General features: G+C 42.1%; 1 protein-coding gene across 1 annotated transcript in view; it reads left to right on the forward strand.

Annotated features, from left to right (window-relative positions):
• The first annotated feature begins 3011 nt into the window (after positions 1–3011).
• The window catches only part of PMFBP1 (polyamine modulated factor 1 binding protein 1), a 47482-nt gene continuing 29697 nt past the window's right edge, over positions 3012–20796 (forward strand). Inside the window, exons 1-3 of the mRNA XM_060129808.1 lie at positions 3012–3035; positions 6610–6681; positions 13161–13352. Coding sequence (XP_059985791.1) covers positions 3012–3035; positions 6610–6681; positions 13161–13352 — 288 coding nt within the window. The remainder of the gene's footprint in view (positions 3036–6609; positions 6682–13160; positions 13353–20796) is intronic.

The raw sequence follows: 20796 nt of genomic DNA on the forward strand, positions 1-20796 counted from the left end.
TGTTTGCAACTTCTCTGGAAATCTAGTATTATTTCAGAAAGGTCTGTATGTTCCTGTTTTTTCACCAGAGTCAACCATTGTTACCTTTGTAGAGACAAAGCAAATCACAAAAAACCATAATAAAGGCAGATTGTGTTTTTTAAAAGGTGAATAGATAAAGTGCCATAGGAGTCTGAGGGGTTACCTACCTGGCGAGGCTGCTGTGAGGATCATTGTTCTTTTATGTTTAGAACAGTACCTTACATATAGTAGCTGCCACACAAGTGTTAATTAGCACATGTGGTTGGAAGGAAGATGACAGAAATTGCTATTGAGTTGGGTCTTGAAAGTGTATGTTTTTTGGACAGAGAGACAGATACCTCATTTTTTAAAAAAGAAAGATACTGAGAAATCAGGTGGGAGAGTTCTCAGTATGTCGGTTGATCCTAATGGCAACCAAGATGAAATGGAGTGTGTACTTCAAAAGAGGAAATTTTACTAAATGGCATGGGAATAATGATGGTGGCAGTAGGAGGGCTAAGTATGTTGCTCCCTTCCCTACGCTGAATCTCGCTACTCCATACCTCAAGTGGAGAAAGAGAAGGAGTGAATGCAATGAGCTGATGTATCAAGAGAAAACGAAGTCAAATCGAGGCAGAGAAAGGAACATTTGAGAAAAATATTTGTAGAATCAAAGAGTTGGTCCACAATGAAACAGGGGTTCCAGAACCTATAGTAGAAGCAGCTAGTGGAGGTCCTAGAAATGAAGAGTGAATTGTAAAGAGGTCTCTTGGAGAGGACTATAATTAAGGGTACTTTATCCCTTTGCATTAGATCTAGCTGCATAAAACAGAGAAAATCCAAAACAGTGACTTAAGATAGAAGTCACTTATGATAGAAATTGCTCTCTCTGGGGAATTCCCTGGCCATCCAGTGGTTAGAACTCCACAATTCCACTGCAGGGGGCACAGGTTCGATCCCTGGTGGGGGAATCCCTCATGCCACGTGGTGTGGAAGTAAATAAAAAAACAAACAAACAAATATGTAAGAAATTGCTCTCTCTCTCCAGGGCTGGCATGGTGGTTCCATACCATCAGAGACCTAGGTTCTACCTCTGTGAGCACTACATCATGTTCCAAATGGTTGCTGGAGCACCAGCCACTAAATCAGCATTCCAAACAATCGGGAAGGAGGAAAGAACAAAGAACGGCACATTACTCTTTAGCATTTCCAGGAAGTTCCCACAATATTTCCTCTTACATCTTACTGGCCAAAACTTAGACATATAGCCATACCTGGCTACCAGAGAGGCTGGGATAGGTAGTCTTTTGGATAAGTACATAGACACCCCAATAAAATTATGGTTCTGTTACATGAACGATTAAAAGTATGGATATTGGAACACACAACTGACAGCCTCTGTGAAAAGTACCAAAAGAGATAGCCATGGGGAGAGATTTTCACCTGCAGCAGTGAGTCTGATAAATCCTGGGACCCCTTCTCGTGTTCCTTCTAGACACTTATTTCTTCTGCCATTCCAAAGTCTCCTTTAGGAAGACCCAACGGGCCCTGCTTCCTCTCCAGAAAAGCCTCAGTCCTGGGGTTGAACTATGACCCAGTTAGTAACCCTGGCAAAACCATCCCCTTCTACCACCTCCCCCATCAGATATGCGCTACATGACCAGGGACTTCTTTCTTTTTGAACTGGATTTGGATCCAAAGAAGTAGACTGTTCATGCCAGGCCTTCACACAGTATGGCTCTGTCCATGCATTCTTGGCAGAAGTAATTTATTGTACAAGGAGCACCCTGTCAATTCATGGTGTTCACATATTTTTAAATGGAAGAAACATTGAACATCCTTTCATCATTTCAATAATTAAGATCCCTAGGACTCATCACCCTTTTCTCATTGGTAGGAGATGGAACATTGGAGAAAAATTTAAAACCTAGCAAAAGTAAAGAAAGACTCATGGCTAAGTGTAAGTAAACCTGTTATTTTGATGAATCCCCAAGGATAGCTTTAACTTTAAACTAAATAGCATCTCTTTCTGTGAAAACATAGAAACATGTTTTAGATGAGAAAAATAGGTCCTTGATATTCTTCCGTCTAGGTCATGAAGGAAAAGGAACAGATGGTGTGGCTTTAAGGCCAGTAGTCCCTCCATATACCCAAGCAGTTACCAGTTCCTTGGGGAGAGAGCTAGCATCAGTAATCTGTGATGATGGCGTTTGTGTAACCTAATGAAGGTAGATGGTGTATGAAGTACTAACATGTGTTTCCCATCCTGCCCCTGTTCAACCTGTGTTTCACTGAACTGTTCACTTGTACTTTTTTCCTTCTTCCCCCACAAATAAACAAAGTCTCTCTGAGTTAAGAAAGGGGAGGGAGGGACTTCCCTGGTGGCACGGTGGTTAAGAATCCGCCTGCCAATACGGCGGGCATGGGTTCAATCCCTGGTCGGGGAAGGTCTCACATGCCACAGAGCAACTAAGCCCGTGCTCCACAACTACTGAGCCTGCGCTCTACAGCCCGCGAACCACAACTCCTGAGCCTGCGTGCCACAGCTACTGAAGCCCGCACGCCTAGAGCCCATGCTCCGCAGCAAGAGAAGCCACCACAGTGAGAAGCCTGCACCACAACAAAGAGTAGCCCCCAGGGCTTCCCTGGTGGTACAGTGGTTGAGAGTCTGCCTGCCGATGCTAAGGGACACGGGTTCGTGCCCCGGTCCGGGAAGATCCCACATGCCGCGGAGCGGCTGGGCCCCTGAGCCGTGGCCGCTGAGCCTGCGCGTCCGGAGCCTGTGCGCTGCAACGGGAGAGGCCACAACAGTGAGAGGCCCGCGTACCGCAAAAAAAAAAAAAAAAAAAAAGAGTAGCCCCCACTCGCCGCAACTAGAGAAAGCCCACGTGCAGCAACGAAGACCCAACACAGCCAAAAATAAAAGAAAGAAAGGAAAAAAAAGAGGAAGAAGAGAATTTGAACATAAATAAGAGAATTTGACCCTGGTGAAATCAATGAAATGGGCACAAATGGGGAAAACAATAGGACCCCAGGTAGGTTTAGCAATCCAGGGGCAGAAAGGGCTTTTGACAAATACCAGGAATGGGGGACAGAGAAGTAAACAGAATCTTAAGATCCTATCCCCTTCCTCTCAACACCTTTCTAGAGAATGGTGGAAATGATGGTAGGTACAATGATGGTAGAGCAGGTCCAAGAGGAGAGGGCCTGAGACCAATCTCATGTGTGTGTGTGTGTGTCTCTCTCTCTCTCCTTCTGCATTAGGAGCTTCCTCAGGGGATGAAAAAGGGCCAGAAGACCCAAAGCCTACAGTAAGACAAAGATGTAATCTATGCAGCCTGATGACCAGGACACAGACATCTCAGCACACTTCAGCTGGGAGAGATGCCCATGACCATGGACCAGGAGCCACTCCTGATGCCAGGTTGCATCCTAGGACCTCACCAATAAGGCACACTCTGGAGAGACCTAAATAGGTGGAAGGAATCATGAACTGCTTCATTTTTAACCTAAAAATGATGGAGTTTTCTCAGAAATAACTAAGATTCTGTTTTCTGCCATTTGGGGGAAATGGGGTTTAACAAAGAGGTTGAGTAATAGAAAGATAGTTACCTTTTCTTTGCACACCTGAGTTCATACCTGCTACACTAGTCACCCATGTGAGATGCAGTGTTAGGTGTTTCTCGGGAATCTGTAAAGTGCTCTACGTGGGGGCTGAGGCCAACTTCAGGGGCACAAAACATCACTATGTTTTGTGATATGACACATGACATCACCCTGACCAAGTTTTTGTTTTCACTACAGTTTTTTTTTTTTTCCTGCTCACAACTGTCACCAAGAAAAAGCCTGCTAGAAAGGCAGATGGCAGAACTTTCAAATACAAAAAGAGTAGTTCCCTGGGCAGTTGCAACAGAATTGGAGATGCTGGTGGAGGAGATGAGGCACGAGGATGTGAAGGTCTCAACAGTGATGCAGGAGATAGCAGCACAGAAGATGTAGAATCAGTTTAAGAAGAGAGAAGACATTGAAGTCCTGGGCCCAGAGATCAGTATCCATTGATCAGGTAGGGGGCCCCTCCCTCTGTGATGAGTTCTCTCCTCTACAAAATATTTGTCCAGCCACACTCCTCAGAGGGCATTGTGAAGCTTCCCGTGTTCATTTTATGAAGCATTTGAGGCTCCCTCAAAGCACTCTTCCTTATCCATCTGGCAAACATTACTGTCAAATGCTTCGAAAATTTATCATATAACCCTTCCCTTTTTTTCATCATAAACACTTCCAAATTGCCTACTGCTGCTATTAATGACTCACAGGATTCCCATGTCTCCTTCATGGAACACAATTCAGCTCTCTATTTTTCCTCTGACTTATTTTACTTAGTAAGTATATTTTCATGCAAATATGAGAGCCTGTGCCTGCCACTTTTCCTCCCAAATGCTCTTGGCCCTTGCAACGATAGCTGTGTAACTCCATAGTAGATGAAACCAGCACAAGTTAGACAATCATTTTTCTGTCTTTGAGACAAAATTTCATTTGATTTAAGAATCATTTCCTGACTATCCAGTAAGTCTACCTCTAGAGGAATATTATTCTCAAGGATATGTTTACTCCATTCCAACTTTTGTGTGATGCTTGGGTTAAGTTCACGATTCCTATTAAAGAAGAATGTCCATCAGGGTAGAACCTGAACCAGTAAACTTTAGAGCTAAGAAAGAAAACAGTCATTTAGTACAGCTCCTCAGTTTACAGAGGGAGAAACAAAGGCTTGGAGAGGTGAGTGCCTTTCCAAAGGCTACTCCTTGACCTAGGTGCTGGGTCAGGATTAGCAGTTTACTGGCCTAGAGACCTATTCAGTGTTCTTTTAGGCCATGCTATTTTTAATCTTCTCATTTGCCTAACACTGTAGAGTAAATGTTTGCATCCCCTCAAAATTCATGTGTTGAAATCCTAACCGCCAAGGTGATAGTGTTAGAAGGTCGGGTCTTTGGGAGGTGCTTAGGTCATGTGGATGAAGCCGTCATGGAAGAGATTAATGCCCTTATAAAAGAGACCCCAGAGTTCTCCCTTATCCCTTTCACCATGTGAATTTACAGCAAACAAAGAAACAGCCATCTCTGAAGTGGGTCCTTACCAAACACCTAATCTGCTGGCACCTTAATCGTGAACTTCTCAACCTCCAGAACTGTGAGACAAAATTTTTTCTGTTGTTTATAAGATATGCAGTCTGTGATATTTTGTTGCAGCAGCCCAACCAGCTAAGACACCTTGCGTGGAAATGATTTGTAACATTCACCAATATTTCCTCTTGGGGGTAAAGGAAGAATGTAGGCGTAGCCATATGACTTGTTTTGGCCAATGAAATGTGAGCAGAAGTGAAGTGTGTCACTTCTACTTTAAGAACCTGTATGTGATTCACCTAGTTCCATTTCTGCTGGGATGGCAACAGGCAACATGCTAGATGACAGAGGTTCTACTAGCTGAGGACAATAAAGAGCAGAGCCCCAGCTGACTCATAAACGACGTGCAGCACAAATGAAAAATAAACCTTCATGGTTTTAAGTCCCTGAGATTTGTGGATTGTTTGTTACTGCAACATCACCTAGCCTCTCCCTACTGGGTAAGCCCAAGCTACATCACCATTCCCATGATGCATCTCTCTGCATGAAGACATAAGAGGGTAAACAATGCAGCAGATCAGAATACAACCCCATAAAACATTCCAAATTCTCACCAGCAATCTTGCTTCCTCTTGGCTTACATTAGGGATGTGGTTCACTACAAAGAATGAGTATTTTGATAGCTTCTCATTCTTGGAACTATTCTGCAGGTAAGTGCTTGGTGGAAATTTCCTCTGGTCTTAGAGTTGAAAACATAATGAATTAGATTGTTTTAATAAGTGCAGTGCATTATGACTTCAAATGCGTCATCCTATACTTACACACATACATGTGCACAAATCTTTGGTTTTCTTTGAGGCTTTTTATTTAGATAATTCTCAGCACTTTACAAGTTTCCTAACTTTACAAGCACCAACATTACAGTAACTTGATGCTGCAAAAAAATCACATTATCATATATTTCCAAATTAATAGTTAGAAATTATGGAAGGGGAGCTCCCCATGGAGTAGTAAGAGAGCCTCCCTGGCCTTGGGTAAGTCACTTAGTCTCTCTGGCCTTCAGTTTCCTCCTCTGTAAAATGGGGACAGTAATAGTATCTACCTACCAGGGTTATCATGAGAATGAAGTTGGTGTGCACATCCCATTTGATCCATAATTAGTAGTTAACTATATTTGAGCCATTGAATACTTAGAATTCTAGAAAGTAAAATCATTTCAGCCCTTTTACTTTCCAAGAAAGATGTGTTCAGAAACTATTTAGCCTACCAAGTGGTGATTTTTCAGAAAAGATGTAAAACCACGGTCCTGTCTTCCTAGCAAAGGCTTTAACACACTTTTGAAAACACAACAGATGGGTAGGCAAGTAGGTATTGCTAACAGTTCGGAAATTTTTCCAAACTCCCTGCTCAGAGCACACATCCAGGTGGGAAAATCTTTAAAGGGCCAGACTCATTTATGCTTTTTCCATCTTAAATTCTTGGACTTTTTCAGGTTTATAACAAAGCTCAGGAAATGCTAAAGCTTAAAGGAGAATTGAGAGGTACCCAGCAAATGAAAGATGAGGTAAGCATCCTCACTCCTCTATGTACGTAGAGTTGAAACTTTGCTACAAGGGACATCTTTTCCAGTTTCATGATTCAAAATTCCAATAACAACATCCCAAAATGTCACAGACAGAGGTGGACAGCAAAGCATGACATTTAAAAGCCCAGACTTGAGCTAGGTGAGTCTGGGTCCATATCTAATAGCGGTGTGATATTGGGCATGTTACTTACCCTCTCTGAGCTTCCTTTGCCTTACCTAGAAAATATGAATAATGAGCACCTATTTCAAAGGCTTGCTGTGAGGATTAAGTAAGATACTGCATGTAAAACACCAGTGCTTGGGGCTTAAGCACTTATTAAATATTGTTGCCGACATTTTCTCTTTATCTGGAATGATATGGAAACGGACTGCTCTGATGACTCTATTATTTTGGTCAAACTGTGTTTATGTATTCCCTGACTTGTTCCAGAAAGGACTTAAAGGGGATGTTTTGGTTAGTATAGGGTTGTCCCACATGACATATGCTTTTTAACAGACCTCCTACCAAGAGGTCAGCAGCTTCTAAAAGAGGTGTTTCAGCTCCTTTCCTGCTGGATTACTAGTGGGAGCCATTGAGGATTCACTGAAAGTTCTGCAGGGAACGAGGATCTGGTATGGATTTTCTAGAAGGGCATTTCTTCATTCAGCTGATATCTCTGGGGCACCTTCGCTGTGCCAGGCATTGTTCTAGGGCCTGGGGATAAATCAGTGGACAAAATCGACAAAGATCCCTGTTCTTGTGGAGGTTACTTTCTAGTGAAATAATTTCTCCAAGGATATGATATGATGGAGAAAAGTATGTGGCAGTTGCCCAAGTACCAACAAGAATTGGCCCATCTTCCAAAGGTGGTGGACCACCTGCCATATGCCATGTGTATCCTAAGCCATATACTTTGTACAGTGTGCCAATTTTTAAAGAATTTAGAACACAATGAAATATACTCAGTCTTCACTATATGAACATAATTGGCTCCAAAATTTTTGCTCACAGGCAAAACCTCATGTAAGTGCCCATTAATTCCCATCACAAGTAAACAAAAACTGTAATTTTTTTTTTTTTTTGCGGTATGTGGGCCTCTCACTGTTGCGGCCTCTCCCGTTGCGGAGCACAGGCTCCGGACGCGCAGGCTCAGCGGCCATGGCTCACGGGCCCAGCCTCTCTGCGGCATGTGGGATCTTCCCGGACCAGGGCACGAACCCACGTCCCCTGCATTGGCAGGTGGACTCTCAACCACTGCGCCACCAGGGAAGCCCTGTAATGTTTTTATAGATGGAAAAGCAAGCTCAGGAATCAAGTTAGTAATATCAATAAGAATGTTTGAATTTACTGTAGATAATTTTAAACTCTTATTAAACAAGTAAACTGTAAAACTTCCTGTAGCAATGTTAATTTTTAAGATTTCCTGCTTTTAATGTAAAATAGATAGCTAGTGGGAAGCAGCCACATAGCACAGGGAGATCAGCTTGGTGCTTTGTGACCACCTAGAGGGGTGGGACAGGGAGGGTGGGAGGGAGGGAGACACAAGAGGGAAGAGATATGGGAACATATGTATATGTGTAACTGATTCACTTTGTTATACAGCAGAAACTAACACACCATTGTAAAGCAATTATACTCCAATAAAGATGTTAAAAATAAATAAATTTAAAAACTAAAATTGTTGGTAGAACAAAAGATTTCCTGCTTTTTCTTTTTTTAAATTTATTTATTTATTTTGGGCTGCATTGGGTCTTCGTTTCTGTGCATGGGCTTTCTCTAGTTGCGGTGAGAGGGGGCTACTCTTCGTTTCAGTGCACGGGCTTCTCACTGTCATGGCTTCTCTTGTTGCGGAGCACGGGCTGTAGGCACACAGGCTTCAGTAGTTGTGGCTCGCGGGCTCCAGAGCACAGGCTCAGTAGTTGGGGTGCTCGGGCTCAGCTGCTCCACGGCATGTGGGATCTTCCTGGACCACGGATAGAACCCGTGTCCCCTAGAAGTGGCAGGCAGATTCTTAACCACTGCACCACGAGGGAAGCCCAGATTTCCTGCTTTTTAAAACATAAGTCTCACTAGAAACTGATATGTTTTGAATGGTAGTCGTGGCTAAAGGTGGTTTTCCATTGTTTATTGAAGACTTGTCCTTATCCTCACAAAGGTAATTTCCCAAAGATGATGAATTTTATGGTATTGTTGGTGGACTCCAGTATTACTCTCGAAAGTGCCACCAAGCTTTCTCGTTCAAGTGCCAAATCCTGGGAAGTGCTGCCATCTTGAATCTTGGTAATGCTTCTAGGGCCTGAGAGTACTACTGAATCACAAGCTTCAGTTTAACATCAGCTCCCCACAAGAAGCAGCATGAGACTATCTGTCAGTATTTTGAAGCCTAGAGCAAAATTTCTTCCTGGCTTTTGAAATACATGTTCAAGAAGGCATGCTCTTTGAAAAAAGACCCTTTAATCAGTACAGAAAATTTGCTTCAGTAAATAACCTATTTTCCAATCACTATCATGCGTCTGGTAGCAACTGTAGCCTCAGCACTCACCATTTTGCCTGTGGTTGGTAGCTGCTGCAGATGTCACGTGCCTTCAAATCGAGTGACCAGGTTCCAACCCCATACAAGCAAAACTGGGTACAGGCACACATCATTGTATTGAGCTTCACTTTATTGCACTCCACAAATATTACACTTTTTACAAATTGAAGGTTTGTGGCAACCCTATGTCGAGCAAGTCTATCGACACCATTTTCTTTTTTAACATCTTTATTGGAATATAATTGCTTTACAATGGTGTGTTAGTTTCTGCTGTATAACAAAGCGAATCAGTTACACATATACATATGTTCCCATATCTCTTCCCTCTTGCGTCTCCCTGCCTCCCATCCTCCCTATCCCACCCCTCTAGGTGGTCACAGAGCACCAAGCTGATCTCCCTGTGCTATGCGGCTGCTTCCCACTAGCTATCTATTTTACGTTTGGTAGTGTATATATGTATCGACGCCATTTTCAATAGCATTTGCTCACTTTGTGTCTCTGTGTCACATTTTAGTAATTCTTGCACTATTTCAAACTTTTTCATTATTATATTTGTTATGGTGATCTTTGATCAGTGACCTTTTTAAAATTTTTATTGGAGTATAGTTGCTTTACAATGTTGTTAATCAGTGATCTTTGATGTTACTTTTGCAAAAAGATTGCGACTCACTAAAGGTTCAGATGATGGTTACCATTTTTTAGCAATAAAGTATTTTTAAATTAAGGTGTGTAATTTTTTAGCTATAATGCTTTTGCAAACTTAATAGACTACAATATAGTGAAAACATAACTTCTCTATGCACTGGGAAACCAGAAAATTTGTGTGACTTGATTTACTATGATATTTGCTTTATCTCAGTGGTCTGGAAGCACACCCACAACATTGTCAAGGTAATGCCTGTATCTAAGTGCACAGCTTATGTAAGTGAAACTCACCTAGCAGTGGAGGCTTGTGATTTCGGCCGTTGTTGAAGACTTCAGATCTAGGACAGGATCAGATGGTGCCTGAGGGTCAGCATTAGACTCTCAGTTCTTCTCATGCCCCAGTACTGGTTACAGAGCTTTGAATGATGAAATGTCAGATTAAATCAATTCCTACTGCATATTGATACTCAAAAGGCATCTGCCTGGAATTTAGCGTTCATAAAGTACATAAGATTAGAAATAGTATACAGTGACCTCTGTGCACAATATTAGCAAGAAATTAAGTTTACTGGAACCTCAGAAACACTTGCCTTTATGGAGTTCTGAGGTGAGCACAGCCTCTTCTTACAACTACCTACAGTAAAAGTAATACATGGTTCATGGAAATCACCTTATTACTCTCCCAGGGTTTTCATTCTGTTCTGATGAATAAAAACCCTTGTGTAATTTGGCCTTCAGGAGTGAATGGTTAGGTTCTGATTTAAAAAGCAAATTTCATTTGACATCCGGCAAAATACATTTGTTATTCAACTGGTTTAGGGCATCCTCAAAGAAAGGATTATTTATTCCAAACCTCAAAGAAATTGCCTCAGAGACTCTGAGTCAATGCTAATGTCCAAATTAGATGAGATCATCTACATTAAAGATCCAATTCTGAAACCCTAGTGGTGCAACAATATTGGGCTAGCAGGCCTACTGCTCAGGGGACATCTAAAACTAGAAGGAGTGGGCTTTCTTTTAATTGGCCTGAGAGAGAGGGCATTGAGCTTTTAACATAGAGAGGCTCAAGTTGTATATCACTGGTACTTTGTTAATAAGTCCTCAGTGTGCCAGGCTTCGTATGCAACAATCTGGTGACATGGCCCTCACCTTAGGATGCATATATTCAGCATCAAGGCGAGAGTATAGGGCATTTGACACTTCCATAGAGTAGGCATTGTATTGTCACCTTATCTGCTCATAGATGCGAAAGACAGTCCTGTGGCAAGGGGGGAGGGGATCCCGAGGACCCCACTCCCGTGAGTCTCCATACTCTATTCCCAGTATGGCAGTTATGAGAAAAGGGATTTAAAGCACTAGAATCAAACTGCTGCTCCTTGTCAGGTCAAGGATTTTGTTTTCTATTTAGAGAACAGTGTCGGTACACCATTTTTTAGCTGCTCTACACATATTCTCTTAAGAGAGTCCCTGGTAATTGTCTTAATGGTAATTACATGCTTGGGGCAGTTGACATGCACTGTTATTTTTCAGAAAGTGGGGAGCAAGGGACAGGAGCAGGAGAGGAAGAGGGAGAGTTTTGAGATAATGAAATGCTTTTAATGACAGAGCCACACCGTTAACCTAATTAAACTGTAAAGTGGTTTTAAAAAAATCCAGGTACTAAATGGAAATGAAGGCATAAATCAGCTGAGACAGCGGCACTTCTGGGAAACCTTCTGAATTCCGAATACTCTGACATTGCCGTGTAGGATTCTCGTGGTTATTCTCTGTCCACCCCACCTCCCCGGCCTTGTGCAGAGGTCTCTTAAACTGACCTGTCCAGTAGGCTTGATTTATGATGTCCATATCAGGTCTCCGGCTCCCCCAGGAGTGTGCGTTATATAGCTCATATATTTAAGAAGCCAGTGCAGTCAGTGGGACATGGTGGCAGAGCACTGGCTGCAGGGTCAGGAGAGCAGAGCTCTCCTCATTCTGCTGCTAACCACCTGTGGGACTTTGGACACTGTCACTTGGATCACTTTGCCATTTCTGTGCACTCATGGCTTCTGTGTGCTTTTGCACCTGCAACTCTCTTAGAAGAATTGCCCTTGGGCTTTTGGGTTCACTTTGCTCATAAGAGCAGAAAGCTGGAAGTCCTTGGGAGCTTACGTCCCATGAGGCAGCCCTTAGCCATTGACTGGCTGATGCTGAGGCTGACAGCCCAGCTTTCATTGCATCTAAGCAGGACAGACTCTGAGGTGTAACTTACACTCCGGAGTTTCCTGTGGAATTAGGCTGAAGCCACTCCCGCAAAACTTTGTCTGAAATCGTGCCCTTGCTCGGTTTCTTTCTCTTCCCTGTCCTGCTTCCCCCACCTCCTTGCTGATTTCTCTTGGGAGTGTTTCTTGAATAGATGCCATGAATCCTCACCAAAGAGGCTGCTCTGGGTAATTTAACATAAGCAAGCACCTACTATAAAAGCACCAGCCACAGTTCCAATATCTAAAACTTGGGGGTGGTAGTGCTTGCCCTCAAGAGCATTACAAAAGGTTTGCACGGTGATAGGACTCAAGCACTGGACAGGTTCACAGAGGGCTTCTTGCTAATTTCTTTTTACACCGTTGTCACCCACAACACTGGGAGTGGAAGGTGGCGTCCTCTATGACAGGGCACCCACCCTCTTCCCACAGCTGTACACCCCCAAGTCCACCCAAGCTGCTATGCTCCCCATTCTCTATTTTGATCTTGATCACTAATTTCCATCTGACCTAGCAGTAATTAACAAATCTTTTTCTCTCATAATCAAAGACAGGGATCTTGTGCAATCAGCCCAGGGATTTTACTTTTATTCCCATTGGTGTACGTCTCCAAAGAAAAGCACTAGGTTTATAGGTGAGGGAGGTCTTCGGTTTAGTGGGTAGAAGGGAAAGTTAAGAGACTTTTCAGAAGCCACATCAACTCCATCACTGATTCACAGTAGTCTTGACAAGTCCATTTGACATCTCACTATGTTCATCTCATCAGTGACAGAGCCATTAATATTTATAGACAGTCCACTAGGTACCTGAAATTATTCTAGGCACTGACTTTCTCTTGAAAAGCAGGGGAAGTGTCTATGATGCACCCACAGTAGTGGGTGAAGATTAATTAATGTAAATAAGTAATTGTCTGAATAATGCAGAGCACCCAGACACCTCACAAATGGATACTGTGTAAACATTACGCTGGATGAGTAATGACAGCTAAGGGTTGATGGACAAATTTCCAGCAAATTTAAAGTCTCTGTCAACCAGTGAATGAAAGGAAGCATTTTCTTGATAGTTCATAATTGATGCTTTTGTTTTTCTGACTGCTGAGGCGGGGGAGAGAGACAGAGAAGTGAGCAGCCTGAACAGCAAGCTCTTGAGCCTGCAAGCTGACATCAAGAATCTACACGATGTCTGCAAGAGACAGGGGAAGACCCTGCAGGAGACTCAGCTCTGTGTGGAGGAGGAGATGATGGACAGCGGCCACGTAAGGGCTTCAACATCCGTTTCCCACCTCTGCCCCCTCCGCTTCCACCTCTGCCCCCTTGGGCAGGACCAATAATAGAAAGTTCTTCCACTGGTCATTCAAGAGCATTTATTGAGCAAGCAATGAGAAAGAATTAAACACACACACCCTAACACACACACACACACACACACACACACACACACAAATGCCATCCCTGCCCTCAGAATTTTTCCATCTAGCTATCTCCAAGGTCATCTACATCTGAGCCTCTGTCTTTTCCTTATCTGGCCTTTCACACCTGGCTTTGCAGCATCTGAGGCCCATTGCCCTGAAAAGACCAGATCATAGTTATATAAAGAGAGTAGCATCTCTTAATGGATTTTAGACAAACATCTAAATCACCCATGAAAATAACAACCATCCCACTTGCTCCAAGGTGTCACTTCCTATCGGTGCAGCAGGAGCTCTTTATTGCCACACCTGCAGCTCTCTGCCTACAAGCTTTTCTTCTGGAAGCAAGAACCCAATCATAGGACAAGGCGAAGTACAGAAGAGTTAATACCCCTAGAAGCAGCCCTCAACCAATGACTGATGGGTAGATGGTTGATTAAATAACCTATCTCCCTTGCCCTATCTCACTGGAGATAACTCCAGGCATGCTCTTTGCTCTGTCCCAGAGTTCCTCAGTGGGGCCCAGCATCAGTTGCCCAACAGTGCTAACTAGGTTGGTAACACACCCTTTCACAGTTTCCTTCCCTGCCTTGTTCATTTCCCCGCTCCCCCTACCTGAGTTTCCTAAAATCACCTTCCACATAAGCTGCTACTTGACGTCTGGTTCCTTGCCATAGGACTTGCTTCCAGAGGTGCCCGAGCCAAGATAGTCAGTAACACCTGTCCTGAACAGGAGGACCTCCTGGCATGACCATCTTTCTTGAGACTGTGATTTTGAACTAATACTTATCCATAGCCTAGGCAGTTCATCAGCTGAGGCAACTTCATTTCACCCTGAGGTTTTCTCCCTTGGAAACTCTAGCTCTAAGCTCTTTAAGCCAGCCTCTAAATTTTTCCACACAAGCTGGGGAGCCAGCTGGGAGATATTTTCCCATAGCTCTGTAAACACTTTGGGTTGCCAAGAACTCCTAACTTGCAGTCTTCATTTCTGCTTAGGGACTTGAGTCCTTGGCAAACATAAGGCAGGTACTTGTTGCACAGACCTGTTGTTAGACCTCCAAGTTAGCATCTTAGGTGCTGCGTAAACCATCACCATCATCTTCAACATTTGCAGTCAAGGACCTGGTCTCTCTTAATTGTGTCTGTTAGAGTTCTCCCGGGACTTACCACCTCCCTGTAAGAACTACAGATTGTTCCTCTGCAATGCCCTAAAAATGCTAACAACAAAATAATTCTACCTTGTCTTACTGAGCACTACTGTCCTTTCTGTAGGAAGTCACAAATATAGAAAAATCCATTGGTTTTCCTAAATGGATCCCAGGAAGAATATTACCATAATTTATTTTCTTCCAACATTTTAAGATATTTTCACCATTGCTGTTGCAAGTTTATTTATTCCCCCAGTCAGGGAAAGCCATGTGGCAAATAAATGTACCTGGCAACTTGGAGGGAGAAAGGTATTGTCACATTTTTATTCTAATTGCCCAGAAGAAGGTCGAACAGCTTGAAGCAAGCTTTAAAACATGCTCTTTTTTCCCCAGCACTTAGTGCAGAATTTAAATTGCAGACTACGAATACAAATACACAATTAGATGTAGATTTAACACTCATCTACTCAGAAAATCATGCAAGATCTGCCTTCCACAAGGAAATATAATATGGGAACAAAGGGGGAACCCAAGACTTTCTGAAATTTTGACTAATATCTGACAAGGAGCTGGAGAAATAAGCAGGAGGTCATAGTTCAGGACACAGTTGTGTGAAAAAATCAAAATATTATATCAGATGTTATGTGTAACTAAAGGAGTGGCAGGCAGAGGGTAGGTGACCTTGTAAATCAAGAATACGTTGTGCTCCAGATCCCACGAACAGAGAGAGCTGTGCCTAGGGAAAACCAAGTGAGGTGCCTAGGGTACAAAAAGTGCCAACCCTGTACTTGCTCAGCCCGGAGACTGAATGCCTCCTTTAAATTTGCACATCACTTGCCTCACTCTAGTCCCAACCCTGCTCATGTATCAAAAGTGCCTCCATTAAAGTGAAAGGAGAAAAGGACAACAGAGATATCATAGTAAAACGATGATGAAACCAGAAAAAGAGCAGTTTCCCAGGCTCCTTTGGCCCCGGTGGTGGCATGGAGAGAATACCCTGATATTCAGTAGAGTTTGGATTGCCAAACTCATCTTTGCAGTGGACTGAGGAATTATTTTTAACAGAAAACTGTAAGAAATTTGATTTCTGCGGATAAAAGTAATTCATTGAATATATAAAGATTTAATACACTCGATGGAAATTATCACACAAAGATATCATTTTGAATGATTGGGAATAAAAAAACTTTAAGAGAAATTGCTAAATGCAATGTGGGATCTAGGATTGGCTCCTGGAACAGAAAAAAAAATAGTAGAAGAACTGATAAAATCCAAATAAACTATGTAGTATAAGTAATAGCAATTTACCAATGTTAACTTCCTAGTTGGACAAATGTACCATGGTTATGTAAAATGTTAACATTAGGGGAAGGTGAGTGAAGAGTATATGGGAACATTCTGTACTACTTTTGGAATTTTTCTGTAAATCTAAAATTATTCCAAAATAAAGAGGGTTTTTTTTTTTAAGTGAATCTCTGGTAAATAGAGATCACTGATAAGAAAAATGTCTAAACCATGAAGATGTGTCCAGAAGAAATGGATGTCACTGAAACACACAGTTCTACACTCTACCAATATAAGAAAGTACAAGAAATGCAATTTGTAGAAGATATAAAAAGTAATAGGTGAACCTATCTAGTGATATAAGGCTAAACCAGGCTTACATGGGAAATATCTCACTTCCTACCTCAAAAATAGGGAAAGAAGTTCTGACAATGACTGGGAAAAGATGGGGCTTTTCCTCTTAAATGAAGAAAAATAAAAATTATCAGGGATTCAGTTTTCAGAGCAATGCTAACCTGAACAGAAGAGTCAGCGCAAACTAGGAGAGAGAATAAAATGGTTTAAAAGTATTTTGAAAAGCCGGCTTTAGGTAAAGCAGCAGGGCCTGATGACATACTTCAAAGAGAAGCAGCCGCACAGCACAGGGAGATCAGCTAGGTGGTTTGTGACCACCTAGAGGGGTGGGATAGGGAGGGTGGGAGGGAGGGAGACGCAAGAGGGAAGAGATATGGGAACATATGTATATGTATAACTGATTCACTTTGTTATACAGCAGAAACTGACACACCATTGTAAAGCAATTATACTCCAATAAAGATGTTAAAAAAAAAATAAGACCCAACGCAGCCAAAATAAATAAATAAATAAAGAGTACTTAAGGAATTGGCAGGTGTTATTACATAGCTGCTAGCGATTATTTTTGAGAACTCAAGGGGATAAAGAAAGTCCCTGTAGACTGAAAAAGGGTAAATGCAGTGCTCATCTTTTTAAAAAGGGAAAAAGGACAATCCCGGTAATTATAGACCTGTCAGCTTAACTTCAATATCAGGGAAAATATAGAACTTAACATCAATCAATTAGCATCAACTTGAAAAGCACAAAGTATTGGGTGGAAACCAACATGACTTTTCAAAAGACGAACCATGCCAGGCCAATTAATTTTCTTCTGTGATCAAGTGGCCACACAGGCCAGGAGGGAGCAGTAGCTATAATCTCTTTGACCATAAGTAGGGCTGAAAAGTAGTCTAAATATGGCAACAGTTCCTACAGGTGGCCAAGTCTCTATCTTTTAAGACAACTGAGGCCTGGACAGAAATCTATCTGAGAAACACTGGTAGACCAGGTGGCCTCCGGAATCATGTCCAACCCTGGATGGTCATTTTAGGAACTAATCTTACTTCCATGAGACTATTTCCAACTTGCTCATTTTCTCCAGATCTCAGTTTAAAGGTCAAAGCAGAATCTAGTAAAATATCTATGTCTTCACTCTAAAGAAAACTTTTTTAAAAAAGAAGACAAAGAAGCAGTAGAAAATGCATTGATGCCTTTGTGACACTGCTTTTTGGTACAAATGTAAGTGAAATTCAGGCTTAATCCATAGTGTGTCATTTTCTATTCATGTAGAATTAAGAAAAATAATCTTTTGAATACTTAAGGATAAATAAGTAGAAATTTAATAGGTCTCAGATAAGTCTAGGCATTTCTCCAAGTCTTTGAAATTTGATTCCTAAGCCCATAGGTATCTACGGTGTGCAAATGTTTAATTCTCATCCAAGAAAACTCTAGTTTCTCTGCAGGTATGAGCAGTTCTTAGATCTTTATAAGCAGGCAAATTAGATCAGGTGCTACCTTTGCCCTGTACTGAAAGATTTTAGCGAACTCTCATCATCTGGTTGGTCTCTTATATTACCTCAAACCAAAATTAAACCCAGAAGTTTTAACATGTCCTCTGAGGAAGAGATGATTAGCAGTTCCCCAGTATCACTGCCAGGTTACTAAGCTTTATACTAGGAAAGGACATTCTTTACCCACAGGAGGCTTTAAAGTCAAAGAACAATTATGAACACACCAAAGTATAGATGATGTACTTGGAGGGGAAGCCCTAAGGAAAGAGTTTGGCTTCTTTAAAAGAAGAGCATTTCTCTTATTCTTTTGGGTAATGAAATAAGGGGAAGCAGAGAAAGAATATAATGAGGAGACTAGTCAGTTTTCAACTGGGTCATACACATCCAGCAGTGGAGAGGCAGGTCCAAATCAATACTTGCACACAAGCACTAGAAGGACCAGGAATCCTGTTTCTTAATTTTCAGAGATCAAGTCACTGTCAACAAAGCCAAGAGAAACAGGATTGGAGCAAAATTTGGTAAGGATTTTATTGGGTATTAGCTTTACTAAAATAAGCCCTTCTGCAGTAACCATACACCAGATGTTCACTCCATTGCTTTAGTTCTACCCACATTAAGTATTTATTCGCGATCATGTCTTTTTCCAATTAGCTCCCCACCCCACAGTTTACCTGTATAGACAGAGGACTTGAGCTCTTGAGAACCTCCCCCATATATGTTTCTGTGCATGCACACCTGAGCACACATACACACACACACACACACACACACACACCCCACTCCCAAGTCCCTTCTCTCTGAACCTCATTCACAGATGAGTTGTAAGAATAGCACAATTCTTATCTTGAAAAGAATGAAAGCACTTAACTAAAAACATTTATTATAAACGTTGGCAATTGTAGCTACACAGAGTAAATACAAAATTCAGCTTTGTTTGGCCTAGGAAAGAATTCTCTCAGGCCAAGGGTTCAGCTTGTCTTTGCCTGGGATTTTTTTTGCCTGGTGACCATTGTGGTGCATTTTCTGTCTTCTCTTTCAGATTGAACTGACACAGTCAGCTGTTGTCTTTCTGGCTCTGAACTGGGCTGATCAGCCTCTCTGATCTTATCTGTGCTGTCTCCACCCACTCTCACTACAGAAGATTTTCTCTCTTTTGGGTCCCAGCTCTTACTGAATTAATCTCTTTAACACTCCATCTCTCCAGTTACTCAGAGCAAAACCATGGAGTTATCCTGCCTTGTATGACCATTATCTCCCACCATCCCACATCTAACGCAGAAGCAAATCCTGTGGAGTCTACTTTCAAATATACATCTAAAATCCAGCCATCTCTCCCAACTCCTCCCTTGGTCCATGCCGCCGTCACTTCTCACCTGGATTCTTGCAGTAGCCTCCACGCTAGTCTCCCTGCTTCTATCTTTGGCTCCCTACAGTTCATTTTCAATCTAACAGCCAGTGTGTCCTTTGTGACATCTACAGGAGATCACATCACTTCTCTGCTCAGTACACTCCACTGGCCTTTCACCTCCCTAAAAGGAAAAGTTAAAATTTTCAGAAAGGCCTACATGGTCCTAGAGGACCTCACCTCCCTTTCCTTTCTCACCTCATCTGGTACCGTTCTCCCGCTTACTGTCTCTGCTCCAGCCAGAACAAAGTGGCTTCTCAAACACCGCCAGGCACTTCCCACCTCCAGGCCTTAGCGCCTGCTGTTACCTCTCACTGGAGTGTTCCTGTTGTAGATTCCCACCAGGCTCCTTCCCTGCCTCCTCCAAGTCTGGACTCAGATGTCACCTTCTCAAAGCGATCTTCCATGAAAACAAAATTAATTCAAAATTACAACTTCCTCCATCCTGGCATTCCTCATCTCCCTCCCCTGCTTTACTCTCCTCCACAGCACTTTTTCCTCTTAATAAACTACATAACTTACTTCTGTAATTTGCTGCCTCTCTCTCTCTCTCTCTCTCTCTCTCATTCCCTCTCTCTGTCTCTCTCTTCCTCCACACATTCCCCCCAGTAGATGCAAAATTCTTGAAGGCAGAGATTCTGTTTTATATACTTCTGTATCCCCATTGCCTAGTCGAGTGCTTGGCACATAGCTGGTATTCCCTTAATATTTGCTAAACAAATTAACTAAATGAAAACATATTCACACAATAGCTACCATGTTAATGTTCATAGCAGCATTACTCATAATAGAAACCGAAGCAATCCAGCTATCTATTAACTGGTGAACAGATAAACAAAATATGGTATATTCATACTATTCAGCAGTAAAAATCAGTATTCAGAACAGAATCCTGATTCTTGCTACAGCCTGGATGAACCTCGAAAACATTATGCTAAGTGAAAGAAGCCAGACACAAAATATGACATATTATACAATTCCACTTATATGAAATGTCTGGAAAGGGCAAATTCATAGAGGCAGAAAACAGATTAGTGGTTGCCTGGAGCTGGGGTAGCAATGGGAGTGACAAATGGGCATGAGGGAATTTTCAAGGCGATGGAAACATTCCAAAACTGGATTGCAATCATGGCTGCCCAACTCTATAAACTTGCTACAAATCATTGAATTGTACACTTACAGTAGTTGAATTTTATGATATATAGAGAATACTTCAATAAAACGATTAAAAAAAGTTTATTTTAAAAAACTTTGAAATTACTCTGTTAATGAGGCCAAGGCCACAAGCTCGAATTCTTGGGAGCCAATGAGATTGCTTATTCTCTATTTTGTTTCTTTCTTTCCTTCAATTCCTAGCTGTGTATGAATCTATAATCTAGGCCCTATAGGAGGAGACATAACCCCTGCCCTTTGGGAATTTATAATCTAATTAAAAGATAAGATGCACAGAGATCATTACAATGCAAGGCAGAATATGAAATGCCACATTAAGGACATGCCAGGAAAGTGTTAAGTAGGAAGACAATAAGCAGAGAAGGGCGCTAAGGAGGGCCTACAGGCCACCCTCTTCACCCCCCTCTCTTCCACATGTCACCATGTTACTGAAAGTG

This window comes from Lagenorhynchus albirostris, chromosome 19, assembly GCF_949774975.1.
Source record: "Lagenorhynchus albirostris chromosome 19, mLagAlb1.1, whole genome shotgun sequence".
NCBI classification, from domain to species: Eukaryota; Metazoa; Chordata; class Mammalia; order Artiodactyla; family Delphinidae; genus Lagenorhynchus; species Lagenorhynchus albirostris.